At 41.0% G+C, this 15,162-nt stretch overlaps 2 protein-coding genes across 3 annotated transcripts in view; one reads left to right on the top strand and one right to left on the bottom strand.

Annotated features, from left to right (window-relative positions):
- Positions 1 to 15,162, bottom strand: part of LOC126389234 (NACHT, LRR and PYD domains-containing protein 3-like) — a 225,356-nt gene that overhangs the window by 73,058 nt on the left and 137,136 nt on the right. The window lies entirely within an intron of this gene.
- Positions 905 to 15,056, top strand: LOC126389232 (uncharacterized). Of its 2 annotated transcripts, none has more exons than XM_050042804.1 (22): positions 905 to 1,074; positions 2,061 to 3,313; positions 3,465 to 3,526; positions 5,621 to 5,659; positions 5,816 to 5,889; positions 5,982 to 6,013; positions 6,112 to 6,234; positions 8,329 to 8,454; positions 8,767 to 8,883; positions 9,636 to 9,760; positions 9,849 to 10,285; positions 10,573 to 10,663; positions 10,752 to 10,933; positions 11,029 to 11,264; positions 12,361 to 12,439; positions 12,570 to 12,595; positions 12,678 to 12,806; positions 13,157 to 13,287; positions 13,370 to 14,159; positions 14,355 to 14,463; positions 14,615 to 14,736; positions 14,845 to 15,056. In XM_050042804.1, the coding sequence occupies exons 2-22, from the start codon at positions 2,090 to 2,092 to the stop codon at positions 14,875 to 14,877; spliced, it is 4,287 nt and encodes a 1,428-aa protein (XP_049898761.1). In that variant the 5' UTR covers positions 905 to 1,074; positions 2,061 to 2,089; the 3' UTR covers positions 14,878 to 15,056. The 2 variants fall into 2 exon arrangements, with proteins under 2 accessions (XP_049898761.1, XP_049898762.1); XM_050042805.1 differs by having other exon boundaries at positions 905 to 1,152.

Here is a 15,162-nt window from a genome sequence, read left to right as displayed (position 1 = left end):
TGAACAGGGACCAGTGTTATATTTACTTTAGTGTCTCTTTGGATGTCTTTGAGTCTTCTGTCTTTTAAAACACACAAAGAGCACTGATGATGGACAGGAGCTAAACGCTCAGACTGTTTCATTGATTTAGTTTGAAAAATAGTCCTACAGCGCCACCTGATGGTTGACACTGACAACATAAGAAATTCAGACATCCCAGTTAGGGGACGACAACTATTAGACTTTAAGGGGGCATGGACAGAGGGATGTCGTACGCTATATGAAGCCCTCTGAGGCAAATTGTGATTTGTGTTGTTGGGCTTTATAAATAAGATTGAATTGAATTTAATTGAATTTTTCCCTCAAAATATTACAACTTCATGGTGGGCCTGATATTACCTGTTAGACTTGAGTAAAATATTTTCCCATCTAGTTGACTTAATGATTATTTCAGACAATGGCAATGGACTCTTTGGTGGCCACAACAGTGCTGTGTTTATATATAGCTGAATATGTTAGCTGCACTTAAATCCAGCATCATTTTTCCCAGTAAGGCCAATGGAATGCAGCATCTCATCAACCTCATCAAAGGTTGCACAACAGGAAGAAAAATTAAGAAAAATACTGAGTAGAGAGACCTGATTATGAGCCTTGGAAATATTATTTTATTTCAGTTTGATTAATTAAAATTATCTTATTTTAGTTTATTGTACTTGAATCAATACATTTTCTTTTAATTTATTGTACTTAATTTTATTATTATTAATAATAAGTATTATTTTATTATTATTAATAATAATAATAATAATAATAATTATTATTATTATTATTATCATTTCTTTTTTTATTTCCGGTGTAGCTTCCACACCAACAGGGGGCGGTAAGGCGCCATTTCTTTGTTTGCTAACCGTTACCAAACACAGAATAGAAGATGAAGAAGGACGTTACCTTCAGTCGGTTAGCTTGTCACAACGGTCTCGACATTTCTACATTTGTCTTCGCCTAAAACAGCATTTTCACCTGTGAACGTTTTACTTCTTCTCTTTGTGAAGCGACTGTGCGCTTTATTTAACACAGCTCCGATTTTAATTTAAGGTAAGCACCCGGAGAAGACATTGTTCTGTCGGTTGTTAGCCGCTAGCTAACTGTGTTGACGCTGGATACGTTAGCTTGGTAAGCAAATGCTGTTAGCCTCATTCTAACAACAGACACTGCTGTTTATATGTATCGATCGACAGGACTCTTCTCTGATCGACAATTATTTACCCTCTGAAAACCTCAATCAACGTGTTGTTGGGGCTTAAAAACTGTATTATTTAACCGTGTCACATGCAATTTGTCAAAGGATCGATTGCAGAAATCAATTTGCATCTATTTGGATAATTGATCTATCCTTTCAGTTGTTTTTCCAAGCAGAAAAAAGTAGAATATTTGATGGTTTCAGCTTTTTTGATGTGAGATTTTACTGCTTTTACTTGTTTTAAAATTAAAATACACGATTTTTAAAGCCAGTGTTACATTACAATGCTTAATATTTGAGAATTTGCAAAAAAGACCAAGAGATATACTGATCAGAGCGTAAAGAATTAAGTGTGAAAAAGACAAACTAAAAAGTGATGACATAGTTTTTAAACATATATTTGGCATTAAGGTATTTAGAGTTTCTTGCCTTTCCAGCTCTCCAATAGTAATTGAATATCTTCACATTTTAGACTGTTAACTAGACAAAGTCACCTTCAGTGAAACTGTGATGTGCATTTTTCTTTTTCTCTTTTCATCTGGTTGAACTCTAAAGATGGATGTTTAGTTTTGGTTACCTTGGTAACCCACTTTGGTCAGAAGTTTAGCAAATGTTTATGTATTGTTACACGATTAATTCATTTTTTCCTCTCGACAACACGTCTCAGATGTTACAAAGATATCATCAGGTATCCTCTCTACTTTTTACTCACGTGAACAGCTCGTGTTCCTGTGTGTTCATGTTTTCAGCTGATTTTCTCTCAGGATGAATCATCATCTTTTTACTTTTCTGTAAGTCAGATTTCACATCTCCTGTCTTCCCTGACACCTTCTGTCTGCAGGAAACGCCCTGAGCGTTTCTCCTCCCATCATGTCTCACAACTACCCGTACAGGCGGCCGCCGTCTGACTCCGATCGCAGACCTGACCCCGGACCGTATGGCTCAGCAGACCGCCGTCAAGTCTCATCGGATAACGACTTTTACAGGCCACCTCAGGAGTCCTTCGCCTCGTCCCACCCGTCCTCCTCCTCCTCCTCGTCCTCCAGAGGAGCTCAGTGGACCCAGGATGGCGCTCTCGGCATCCTGAACAGCTGTGGTCTGGAGCCAGGTGACCTGGCTCTGCTGGCTGAGCTACCTGAAGACGTCCTCACTATCGAGTCCCTGCCTCAAGTCCTCAAACAGATCAAAGGAAAGAGGGCCACCATCAGACCTTTTCCTCCCAATGCTCCATCTCCTCCTTCCTCCTCCTCCTCTTCGTCTTATCTCCCTAGCTCCTCCCGTCGACTTGCTCTCAGCCCTTCCACCGGCGACTGGGATCCCCACAGCCAGCCGCTTCAGTACCCTTTGGACCACGTGACACCAGATCCTCTTTCTTCTGAGCTGGACCGCTGGGGGAATCCCAGGACCTGCGGCTCTGTCAGAACAGACCCACCCTTGTCATCATCATCCTCCAGCTATGTTTTGGACTTCCACCACAGACCAGGACCTTCTGAGTATGGTAAGACAGGCAGAGATGCCGGTCCAGTTTCCTCTCGGGACTACAACCACAGACCAGCATCCTCTGATTTTGGCAAGACAGCCAGAGACTCCGCTCCAGTGTCCCCTCAGGACTACAACTACAGACCAGGCACCTTAGAGTATTCTAAGACGAGCAGAGACTCCACTCCAGTGTCCTTACTGGACTACAACCACAGACAAGGACCCTCTGATTATGGCAACATGAGCAGAGACTCCGGTCCAGTTTCCTCTCAGGACTACGACCTCAGACCAGGACTCTCTGACTATGGTAAGACAGGCAGAGATACCGGTCCAGAACGGCCCTCTTTCAGCTCAGCAGGAAGAAACAAAAGAACTCGTCCTTCCCGTTTCTCTCAGCCGGAACCAGCCGATCACAGGTCAGCTCCTCCGCCTAAAGAGCTCCATCCAAAAACTCAAGTTGGGCACCAGTCTGAGACCTCGTCCACCTGGAGCAACAGCAGCTGGTCCGCTGCCTTGATGCCCTCCAAGAAAAAAGCGATGGACTTTCACGGGACATCTCCGACAATGTTCCCGTACTCATGCTCTCTGTGTGATATCACTGTGATGTCAGAGAAGGTAAGGAAACCTGTCCTCCTCCTCGAACCTCTCTCTTCAGAGTCTGATGGGGGGTGGGGGTGGGAGAGGTTTCTGTGTGGATGCTGCAGCTGTCAGGTGGAATCACTCGAGTGTTACAGAGTTATATATGCTCCTTCTTCTTGTTTTTCAGGTGTGGATTAAACATATAAACGGGCCTCATCATGCGGACGGACAGCTCACCCTGCTGCAACAGTAAGTTTCTCTCTGGCTACTGTTTTTACACACAACTTTGATCGCAGGGCATGACTGAGTTAGGCCGCACTGTTGTTAGTAGGCTGCACAATATGTTAGTAGCTCCGATCTTTTCGTACGTGCTAACAAAATCTACACCTGCTTCTGACTGCTTGTAGTGCTTGTGTAAATAAGATCTTGCACATAAATATTGCTTGTCATTATTAGAAATTACAATTTTTATTCATATTGTGCTCTGTTATGTTCACAATACACAGATGCCTTTGAAACATGTAGGTTAAACATGACAAGAGATTAGAAATAAAACACATTTAGCTAAATTAGTTGGTATTTAGCAGATTTAAGCTTCTTAAAAATGTGAATGAGTTATTTAAATAGACTTGAAACAAAACTAGAAAGCGCTGTTCTCTGAATAAATGAAATAACAAACTAACACGCTCCTCTTCTGCCCTCTTTATGCACCACAGCCCCAAATTGCATGTCATTTTTATTTCATTCAATTATCACAGACGTTAACATTTTTCCAAATTGAATTTTGGTTTAAAAAGACCTGTGGACGTGGGAAAGCATCTCGGCTTCTGTCTCCGCTCACACCGGGCAGTCGGTGAATCTGAATCTGGCAGAGAGTTGGAGGAAGACGGCTTGGTTTTACACCAGACTATCTTACTTGTTGTTAAACTTAATGGTGGGTTATTGCCGACATTAGACCGCCTGTGTTAAGATGTTTTAATAGTGGTTTGATTTTACAGCAATGACAAACAATGCTGAGGCTCAGGGCAAACTGACAGAGAGGTGCAGATGTGCGCTCATCTGCAGCAGAGAACTGTGACGAGTGAGTTTGTTTGCATCAAATTTCAAGTCGAACCATTTTTGTTTAACTTTTAGGATGGTTCTTACAACAGAGAACGCAGAGTTAACGGCACCAGTTACCTCCTTCCAAGCCTTTGATTTACCTGTCTCTTGTCACATTACTGCTAACAGAAGAAAATATGTTTTTCTCAACCCTACTTCACCTAAAATATCTTCAATCTCAGTGTCGGAAAAGATTTTCTTTCTCTCTGTCTCTTTCTTTGTTTGATCCATGTTCGCAGGTCGACAGGATGCACCTGTCCATCGTAATTATCACCTCCATATATGGTGGTCACTGGCTATACATGGGCAGGGATGTATGCTAATTGCTGACAAGCGAGAGTGCACTGTCAGTTTATGATTTGATTGGCATTCACGAACAATATTTGTGCCTGTGATCGAATTAGAGTTTTCAATGACGTTCATGAATCCAGAGTAGGTTTTTAGTACCAAGGTTTTTTTATGTGCAAATCTACTCAGATTCATGAATGAGACCCATTATGAGTAAAGTGTTATATTAGCTGGTGAACAGCGTCTGACGAGTACAGAACTGTCTCTGATCGAGTTAGTTTGGTTTTGAGACAAGACTTGAGTTTGTAGAAGTTTGCATCCTGACCTGCTGTTATCCTGTGTTCTTCTTTGTACAATGAAAGAAAATCTGCCTCAGTGTCCCTGGATTGTTCTAGTTGATGTAATAAAACCCAGATTCTTTTTCTCTATTTTTTTTTTCCGTCAGCCCCACAGTGCTTTGTAAAACTCTCCCCAGAGAGTTCTTACCACCAGACACAAATACATGCCACCGATTGACCTCCCTGAACCCACAGTTTCTCCAATATCCGGCAAAATGTGCAAGAAAAAACATAAAAATTAGTTTAATTCAACGATCTTTTAGAGCCCAAAAGCAATTACAACAAAAGGAGTAGAATGAGTTTACATTTGTTGTTTGGACCTGGCTCAAGTGGCAAAAGGAAAACACACCATGATCAAATGCTAACAAAAGATTGGGGAGTCAGAGAGGGAAAGCTGCAAGCTGCACCCAGACTTAAATAACCACTCACTCAGGTGTTCCCAATGTCTCTAACGACCCTGTGCCTGCTGAGAGAGCACAGACAGGTGAATCACCCAGCATGCAAGATGACACCACAGAGGTCATCACAGTGTGAACTGAAGATTTAAAGTTTTGGGAATTTATTTCTTGATAATCTCTGGTTTTGTTTTCAAAAGTCTGTCATGTCTCTTCTGCAGGTTTCCTAACTGGGACTGTCGCATGGAGACAGTCATCAGGTCAGTGTCGCACAACATTCACTATAAGAGGAACCAGAACACATTATGAACTGATGCAGTGTGGTCCTGTCTGTAAAGACTGTGGTGTCTCTGTATTCAACAGCTTTTAGTTATTACAGATCAGCATCTTAAATAAAATCTCCTTTGTCATTTAAGGGTGGAAGACCAATCAGAGAAGAGGAAAGATGAAGGACAACCCGCCCGGCAGACAGCCAATCAGAGCTCTAATAGTAAAGACATCTTATGTTTTTCTGTTATTGTTGGTCATGATATTATCGTCCTCTTTACTGCACTGACGTGTTATTTTCTGTGTGTTTAACAGAGCCACAGCCTAATTTAAAAGTAGAGAAGAAGGTAAAGCGATTAAAGAAGTCGGAAAGTATTAAAGTTCAGCATATCTGCTCCTGTACAAACCCTGACGTAACAAATATTTTGTGTGTGTTTCCCGTCAGACTGCAGACAAAAGTAAAGTGGTGTGTGTCAAGTTTCCGGCTCAGTCTGTGGACGAGGCGTACCTGAGGAAACTGACCGAACCGTTCGGGAAGGTCGTCAAGATCCTTATGTTCCCATCTTTAGTGAGTCCTCGTTTCTTTTTCACACAAGACTGTGACACAGTATTATACAGTAAAAGTCTAGAATCAGCTGTTCTGTTTATGTCTTTCCTTCAATAACAACTATTTTAACTGTATAATTCAGACATCAAATGTTTTGGTCCAAAAGAAGAATGAAGTGATTTAAACTTCCTTTTAGTCGATGTCCCCACAGTGCTGCATGATAGGGGAGGTTACTGATGGAACTTGGATTTCAAAAACATTTTCCAGTTCAGAAAAGCGTCAGTGACCTTCAGTCATTACTGAACCACAGCAGTGCAGCTGGGTTCTCATTATGCTCTGCCCGACAAAGGCAGAAGACCTTAACTCACCAGACTGTACAACTTAGAAAAATGACCTTCAAGTTCTTTTGGTGTCTGCTGACGGCCGTGGCTAGAGGCATTATGGTTTTGTGATCGTTTGTCCCATTCTCATGAACGCCATATTTCCTCATTTGGTCAAATACTGAATTGGTGACGCTACTCTTGGGTGTCCATTTTGAAGATCTTCTGTGCTGCTGGGTTGCAGCATTGTCAACTGTCATGACTTCAAGCGAATGTGGACAGATGAAAACTATCTATACTTGTCCGCGGCGGCATACAAACCACAAAGCTGTATTTCTGCTTTTAATGAAAGTGTTTAGCCACATGAAAATCTGTAGTTCAGACTTGACCTTTGACCCTTATTTGGAAATTAAGGTACTCTGTCTTTACATTGTCTGCAGACATGTACATTTGTCATGCAAATGCAAAAGACTTTAACTTCCATTTGATCTCTCACTTTGTTGTTGATTACAGTAAACAATATACTGTGTGATATTTATAACTATATATAATATTAAAACTATAAAGTTGTGATATTTAAACTATATATTTATAACTACTCTAGAGTAGTTAGAATCTTGTGACAAATCATGAAACTTATAATATGAATATGTCAATCAATTCTTAGTTGTTCTTTTTAACCACTTTGATTGTCTTTGATGGACATCGACTTATTTGGCTAAACTATTTGTATTTAATTAAATCAAAACTGTACAATATTACTACACTGCCCTCAAAGTTGCAAGTTGCAACACCAAAACTAGTAACTTCATGTGTTGGTAATCAAAGCTTTCTAAGCGGATGTTCGTGATGTCACACGAATTTGCCTCACTTTCTCCAGATTTTTAATCGTAATGGCAAAGACAACCCACCAGTTTCCACAAAGTAAAGGTCTTTTGCCTTTGCGTGGTGGTGTAGTTTGTCTGTTTTCCTTTGAGCCCTCTGCAGTCGACTCAGTGGTTAGATTGAAGAGGTTTAAACTGTAATTTCTCAGTCCACAGTACGTTCAGCTGATATTCCAACAGTGCTGACCCGAGACTTAACCTCTGTTACTGTTGTGAGGTTTGAGGAACCCTGTTAATTCCAGCTTGTTAGAGGCATTAATGTGCTCCTGACGCTGACGTAGGAACCTGTTCCTGTTTAATTTTGCACACATGTTGATGCTAAGCTTCCAGTTTCTTTTACCAGTGACTCCTGATTCCTTCTGCTCTTATTCACCTGGGGTTTTTGTTTCTTTCTGCCCTTTCAGTTCTAAATCTGTACGTAGCTTGAAAATAATATTTTTTGTGTGCAGTAATTCCAAACTTTTGAATGATTGTATATATTTTACATGTAAAATAATTGAAGAATTGTTTTTACGATTTTCCTCTTTGCTTTTTAGTCACAGCTGCAGCCGTTCTTCTTCAGCCGTAATAATCAGTGAACTTTGATCATTTTAGGATAGAAAATGAAATAAATTAATGACACAAACTTGATTACGCATTCACATGTTGTCTTCTCCACAGTCACTTAGGTATAAACATTGCTGTCATGTGTGTAAAGCTGGAAGTTAGCTGAATGTAAGATACATTTCAACAGAGGAGAATGTTATAGATAAAAAACTAAGTTGATTTAAATGAAAATTAAACGTCATGCAGGCTGTACATAAAAGCTGGAAGAGTCAGCCCCTTCAGACAAACATGCAGCTCAGTGCAGCATAACTTCAGTGTGCACTACATTTATGTTGTTAAAAATGAATCTGTTGTGAACCCTGCAGGCGTTTGTGGAGCTGGGCTCCATCGATCAGGCGAAGGACTTGGTGAAGTTCCACACAAACTATCCTCCAACTGTAAACGGAGAGCAGATGGAGTTCAGGATCTCAAAGACCTTTAACTTTCTCCAGGTATATTCATCCACCCACTGCTCACTCTAAAGCAATACGACAGGCAGATTTCTGTTCCACCTCACCCAGACTGTTTGTGTTTGCACCATTAAAATAAGACCCGATTTCTGAAACTTCATCCTACAAACTCTTGATGACTGTCTTTTTTAAGTGTTTATTTAGCATAAACATATTTTAGTAGACAATTCTTCATATAAAACTCAGCTATAAGCCAAGAGATGGATAGAAAGCACATAACACTCGTTATGAAGTATGAGTAGTGAATAATAGTCACAGTAAATAGTAAATAAAGTCATCTGTTTCTCCTCTCAGAGTTCTCGGGTGGTGAGTTTCACTCCGGCTCCAATAGGAGAGGACAGCCAATCAGATCTGATAAGCATCATCAAACGCTTCGGCTCGCCACTCTACACTTTGTTCCTGCCGTCCAAGGTGAGATACACCAAACTGGTTCTGTTCTGTCTGTTGTACTGATGCATTGATCCAGCTCTTTCTAAAACCAACGTCTGGCAATTTGACCAGCAGAGTTGCAGGTGACGCCATCAGCCGGCTTGAGTCGAGCTCAGACCGGCCAGTTCATACTGCTGCTACTTTTCTAATACGGTTTTGTTTCATTGCGAATCATTGGTCTGAACTGGGCTTTAGAGACAGTAGGAAGAGGAAGAAGGACATGATTTTTTCACACACAGTCAGTCTCATGTTCTTCTTTCAGATTATAGTGAATTTTTTTTTGTCATAGAAGTCACCAGCTGTACCTTTTAATCTGGTAACACCATGACAAACGGTACAAGCTGTTGGGTAGTATTTGTTTTGGTACACGGGTTCATTGTGATGTCTAGTGTTTTTACTCACTCGTAAAGCTTTGGTGGAAGTTGGTGGAAATGATCTTTATATGGTTTGTTAATTTTTACGGTTTGTCATGAGCTTTAGTTGTGTAGAATCATGGAAACACTCACACTTTTTTTACACTCTGTTAAAATCTACAATACATTAAATCAATCAGGATTTAGTTTAAGATGCACAAAATATTCAACTAAACATATGTTCTCTGAAAACATTTTACAGCTAAACATTTTTACATCTGGAGACAGTCAAGTCCTTTGTAGAAGACAGTATGATCTTTGTGTAGTACTTGTACCTCACTGTAGCACCACATTGAAACATCAGTTGTGTTGATTTTTCAGGCGTTTGTAGAGATGAAAAATACACCTGATGCTCAGAAGCTGGTGGATTATTACTCCTCCAAAAACCTGAGGATCAACAATGAGGTCATCCAAGTTTCCTTCTCTGGAGAATACAAGAGCCTCATGTGAGTACGACGGACCTGATGGGTTGTTTTATCATCTGATTCTGATCCATAGATTATTGATCGATACATAATATTTCTCCTTCTGCAGGCGAGTCGCTTCAGCAAAGAAATTCGAAGAGGAAACAAGTTCGACCAAGAGGTCAAGGAGTTCGAGCCGAGAGAAGGAAGACAAGACAACAGAGACCAAGAGGAGGAGGAGCAGTAAAGACCGAGAGGAGGAGGGAGAGAAATCCAGCAGAGACAAGAGGACCAGGTCCAGATCCAGAGAAAATGATGAGAAAAGGACCAGAACAAAGTCCAGGTCCAGAGAAAGATCCGGCAGAGACAAGAGGACCAGAACCAGGTCTAAATCCAGGGAAAAGTCCACCAAAGAGAAAAGCTCCAGAACCAGATCCAGGTCCAAAGAGAAATCTAAAGAAAAATCCATTAAAGAGGAAAACACCAGATCCAGATCCAGATCCAGAGATAAATCCAGCAACGGGTCCAGAGTAAAGTTGGAGGCACCAGTGAAAACTGAGACACCTGGTAAGAAAACACAACATGATGAACAGCAGAGAAACGATTATTATTGTCTTTTTGTGGTAAAATGGTTGGACGACAAACTATATTTTGCAAGTGGGCAGCGCTCCACAGAAAATTGGAGCTCTTCACAGCGCTTCCGTGTGCAGTGTAAGCCCAGCGTTACCCATGAATCATCCTGCAATAATGTGAGCTAGCTAACCCACGCTAAATCACTGTGCCTCCAGTTGTGTGTTTATCATTAACACATGATGTATAAATATATTGTGATGATTGTCTTCTTCTCTCCCCAGACTCTGAGTCCAGGACTGATCCTGATCCAGCGCCTGTCAAAGACATCAAACCTAAAGCTGAAGTAAAAGAAGAGCCTGAAGAGGAAGCAGAGTGAGTTTTTAGTATCAGTCAAACGACATTTAAACAACCTGCTGTGTTTAAAAAAAGTGTGAAAAAATGTGACCGTGATCACCTGCAGGTCGTCTGCAGACGGGAGCGACATCGAGGGGATGGAGGTGATCGGAGAGGATGGAGAGAGTCTGGAGGGTGAAGACCTGGAAACTCTGGATGACACTGATGTAGAGGAGGAGGAGGAGAAGGAAGAAGACAAGGTGGAGCGAAGCGACTGTCCTGCAGAGAATACAGACTCACGTGAAGAAGGTAAAAATGAAAACTAAACTGTCTCTGGAAATAAAAAAAAGCAGGGGGAAAAACAGAGACCGATTTTTAAGCAGCTGTTCTGATGTCTGTTTCAGATAATGAGGTGAAAGTGAAGAATGAAGAGGCTGGTGATCAGGAGATAGAAATAAAGCAGGAGAAGATGGAGAAGGAGAAACCTATTAATGAAAAAGAGGGAGAAGAGGTATCCATGAAGACAGAGAAGGAGAAACCCATAAATGAAAGAGAGGGACAGGAGGAATCCATGAAGAAGGAGGAGAGAGAGTCAGAATCCAGCAGAGAAGCAGAGGAGACTCAGCCGGAGGAGGACAAGGTAGAGACAACACACACTTCTTTTAAAAATAAAACATCGTACTTTAATAAAGAGTAATAAAAGACATGGTGATGTGAAAGTGAAATCAGGGCTCTGTTTTTTTAAATGTGAAAGTGCAATGAAAATATTGTGTCCCTGAAATCACAAAATAATCAGGATCTCAACATTGATCAGAATAATCAAGATTATCATTTTGGCCATAATTGTGCTGCCCCAGCACCTGGTATAGTGACGCAACACCTCTTTATTCTCTTAAAACCTTTCACAACTTGGACTAGTCTTTATGAAAGAAACTGATTGTGGACCCTTACTGACTAAAGGAATATATGTTTTTTTTGGTATATTGCAAATACAAATTAAATTTTGGTAGCCTACTGGAATAATAAAATCAGTCGCTTATTAGTCCACTAGATACAATTTGCTGCAGTGAAAATGATTGAAGCGAGATGAAAAGGCTGGAAACTTTAATTTTGAAAGATAAAACAGATGCTGACAAAGTTTTCATGTGGGGAAATGATGTGCAGGTGAAATAAAGGTCATAAATCACAGTATATTGCAGTATGTTGTCGTAAAACTCCACACGTCACAAAACATTTAAAATCAATAGCATTGTATTAATTGTATTATGAGTCAAGTATTGTAACAATATCATATCGTGGGGCCTCTAGTTATTCCCATGCGTTTCAAAGGCAGGGAGTCAGCACTTTTTTTTTTTTTTTGTCTTTTTTGTTTACCATGCAGGTAAATCTGAATGTGTTATACTTTGGCGCTCCTGGTTTCAGTAAAATAAACTGAGCAATTTAATTGTGGAGAATCTAACCAAGCTAACGATGTGTAGCATGTCCATATTGAAATAAGGTTTAAACATTTATATTTGTATGTGATCTAAACGGCTAGCTAAAGCGAGTAGTCGATGACCTGGTGGGCTTTAAGAGGTTTTCTATCCAAAGAACCGGAGAGACACGGCGTCTAACCTGCATTTCTTTGTCAAAACACTGTCGTCTGGACTCCAAATTATTAAATCACTGATATCAGATGATGTTAAAGTATCAGATACTGGTCTCACCAGTCTCCGTCCTGTGTGTGTTGTTTCCAGGAAGAACGAGATTTCCCAGTAGACCTGGAGAACTGCATCACTCTAGATGAACTGGGAGAAGACCAGTCTGACGACCAAGGTAAACCTTTGAAAAATGAAATGTACTGTACTATGTAAATGAAATTCATTGTATCATAAAGTGTAATATTTAATCCTTAAATAATGTTTCATTCATTCCTGATTGATTTTAATCTTCTGGTTTGTTGCAGATGAAAAAGTCAGAGATGAACCCAAAGTAAGGAGGAAACATTAATCTCCATAAAAATATGTTTTGTTGGTCAGACATGTTGTTGATGCTTTATTTTGTTTATTTGCAGTCTTCGTCCTACCGAGTGGTTTACTTCGACCACCTCCCGGAGACTCACTTCAGTGACCTCGACTTCTTCAAGTTGGTGAAAGATTTTGGGACGCCGGTGCGCTATTTCCGAGTCCCTGGACGCCAAAAGGTCAGAAACCGAGGAGGGTTTGTTGCGATGCTCACTTCTAATACAAACATTTTATCATTGTCCTGAAAACATTTTCACTGTTTCATTTAGTTGAATTTAGTAGAATGAAGCAGCCACCAGCTGGAAAACTACGGACCGTATCACTGTGTAATAGACTCTGTTTTCCTTTAATTCATGTGACTTGTGAAGTTGGTAAAGCCTCTATAAGTGAAGACATGCTGTGAACTTTAAAGCATTTAGAAATGTAATTTAGACTCTGCACTTCTTAACTTGTGTTTGACACTGTAGAGACTTCAGGGATGTTTTCAGCTTGACGGCATCTCTTCATCTTTAGTGTTTGTGTGTTTCAGGGTTTCATTGAGATGTCGACTTCTGCAGAGGCTCTGAGAGCTGTGAATGAGCTGTCCTCTAAATCTCTCACCATCAATGGCTCCAAAATCTACATCAACATCTCTAACAGATACATGAAACTGTCCAACGGGTAAGACTCGCCAAACTATCACTTGTTCTTCTGTTCACCTGTCAGATTTCTGTGGGCATTAATCCCAAACTTGTCTTCACAGGCGGTCAGTTCAGATGGCCATGGACAAAGAGAAGAGAAGGAGGAGTGAGAGATATAACAGGGACGAGTCTGAGGAGAGGAGGTCTGAGGGGAGGAGGGAGTCCTCGAGGAAGACTCCAGAGAAAAAGTCAACGTCTAAAAAGACTCCAGAGAAAGATTCAAAGTCTAGAAAGACTCCAGAGGAGTCGGTGTCCAAAGTGGCTTATAAGAAATCTTCAGAAAAGGAGTCTGCATCCAGAAGTTCTCCAGAAAAGAAGCCAGAAAGGGACTCAGCTGTCAAAAACGGGTCAGAAAAGATCTCCAGGACAACACCAGAGAAGGAGTCAGCCAATAAAAAGACTGAAGAGAAGAAGAAGGACTCAGCTGAGGAGGAGTCCGCTGCTAAAAAAGCTCCGGAAAAAGAGTCTCTGTCTAGAACGCGTTCAGGAAACAAGACACTAAAAAGAAAAGGGACTCATGAGAACGAGTCTGTGCCTGAAAAGACAGAGAAGAAGACAGATCCCACAAGTGATGAGACTCCGATAAGACAGGAGCTGGAGGAGGAAGAAAAGTTAGAGATCCATGACAAAGAAGGATCAGCAGAGAAGACTCCAGAGACGGAAGAGTGTAAAGACAAAAAGACTCCAGAGACGGACGAGCGTAAAGACAAAAAGACTCCAGAGACGGACGAGTGTAAAGACGAAAAGTCGCTTGAAGTTGAGGAGGAGACATCTGAACCAGGACCAAAGGATTCAGAGAGTCCACATCAACCAGACTCTACCAGCGATCCTCCAAAACCACAAACTGAACAGGTACATCTAAAGACCTGCAGCATGTTGCAGCTGCTGAGTGTAAATTCAGATGTAGAGCAGGAGCTGTAAAGCCTGGATATTCTTACAGACATGCCTGTGGTTCAGTTTGTATGTGCAGTAAACTGTATACATATTCATTCTGCAGGTCAGAAACACAAGATAAAAGCTCATTAATGATCTGTGGTCTGATTTTAGAAAGCTGCTGATGATCAGCTGCAGGACTCAGAGGCACTGCTCCAAGTGCAACAACAGCCTGAACCTGCAGGGGGCGCTGCAGAACTGCAGACACCCACCAAACCTGTTGGTAAGAAAATGCACTGTTTACACAGTTTATCTGACCACCATCACTCAGTGTGTAGTGTACACTGTAGAGATTGGATCAGGGCCAATCAAGGTATGTCGAAAAATTGTGTTCACTGTCCCCTCACTGTGTTGTTTTTTTAATATTCTCCCAGGCACAGAGTTTGTCCGACCGGTCGTTGGTTACTTCTGTAACCTGTGTCAGCTGATCTACGCTGACGAGGACGAAGCCAAACTGCAGCACTGCAGCACCCTGACGCACTACAGGAAGTACCAGGTGATTAACGCTGATATAAGTTTTACTAATGACTGCGAGTGTTCATGTCTCCTGTCAGCTGGTTTTGTGATGCTGATGGTGACAGAAACCTCTTTTGTTGTTTTCCAGGAGAAGACGGGGAAAGATCCGTGGGCGAGCTGAGCGCCTGAAGGTGAACCAACATGAACACTTTAACTCATTTATTATTCAGATTTATTTACACTTTGGATGAATTTGTACTTAGTTTTCACTTTTAACTAGAAATCTTTCTTCTTTCTGTTCCTGCTCAAACATTTGCTCTTTAAGAGTTGTTTTAATTTAATTTTTGTAAAAGATTCAGTGTTATGCTTAAGGACACTACAGCAGGGTTTAAAACCTGCTATGGAAACACTGGGGGCACGTTATTCCTGTTAGTCAGCTGAAAGTGAAAATATACACTGAAGCAGC

Source organism: Epinephelus moara, chromosome 4 (assembly GCF_006386435.1).
Source record: "Epinephelus moara isolate mb chromosome 4, YSFRI_EMoa_1.0, whole genome shotgun sequence".
Classification (NCBI taxonomy): domain Eukaryota; kingdom Metazoa; phylum Chordata; class Actinopteri; order Perciformes; family Serranidae; genus Epinephelus; species Epinephelus moara.
This window is presented reverse-complemented; position numbering and strand designations above follow the sequence as displayed.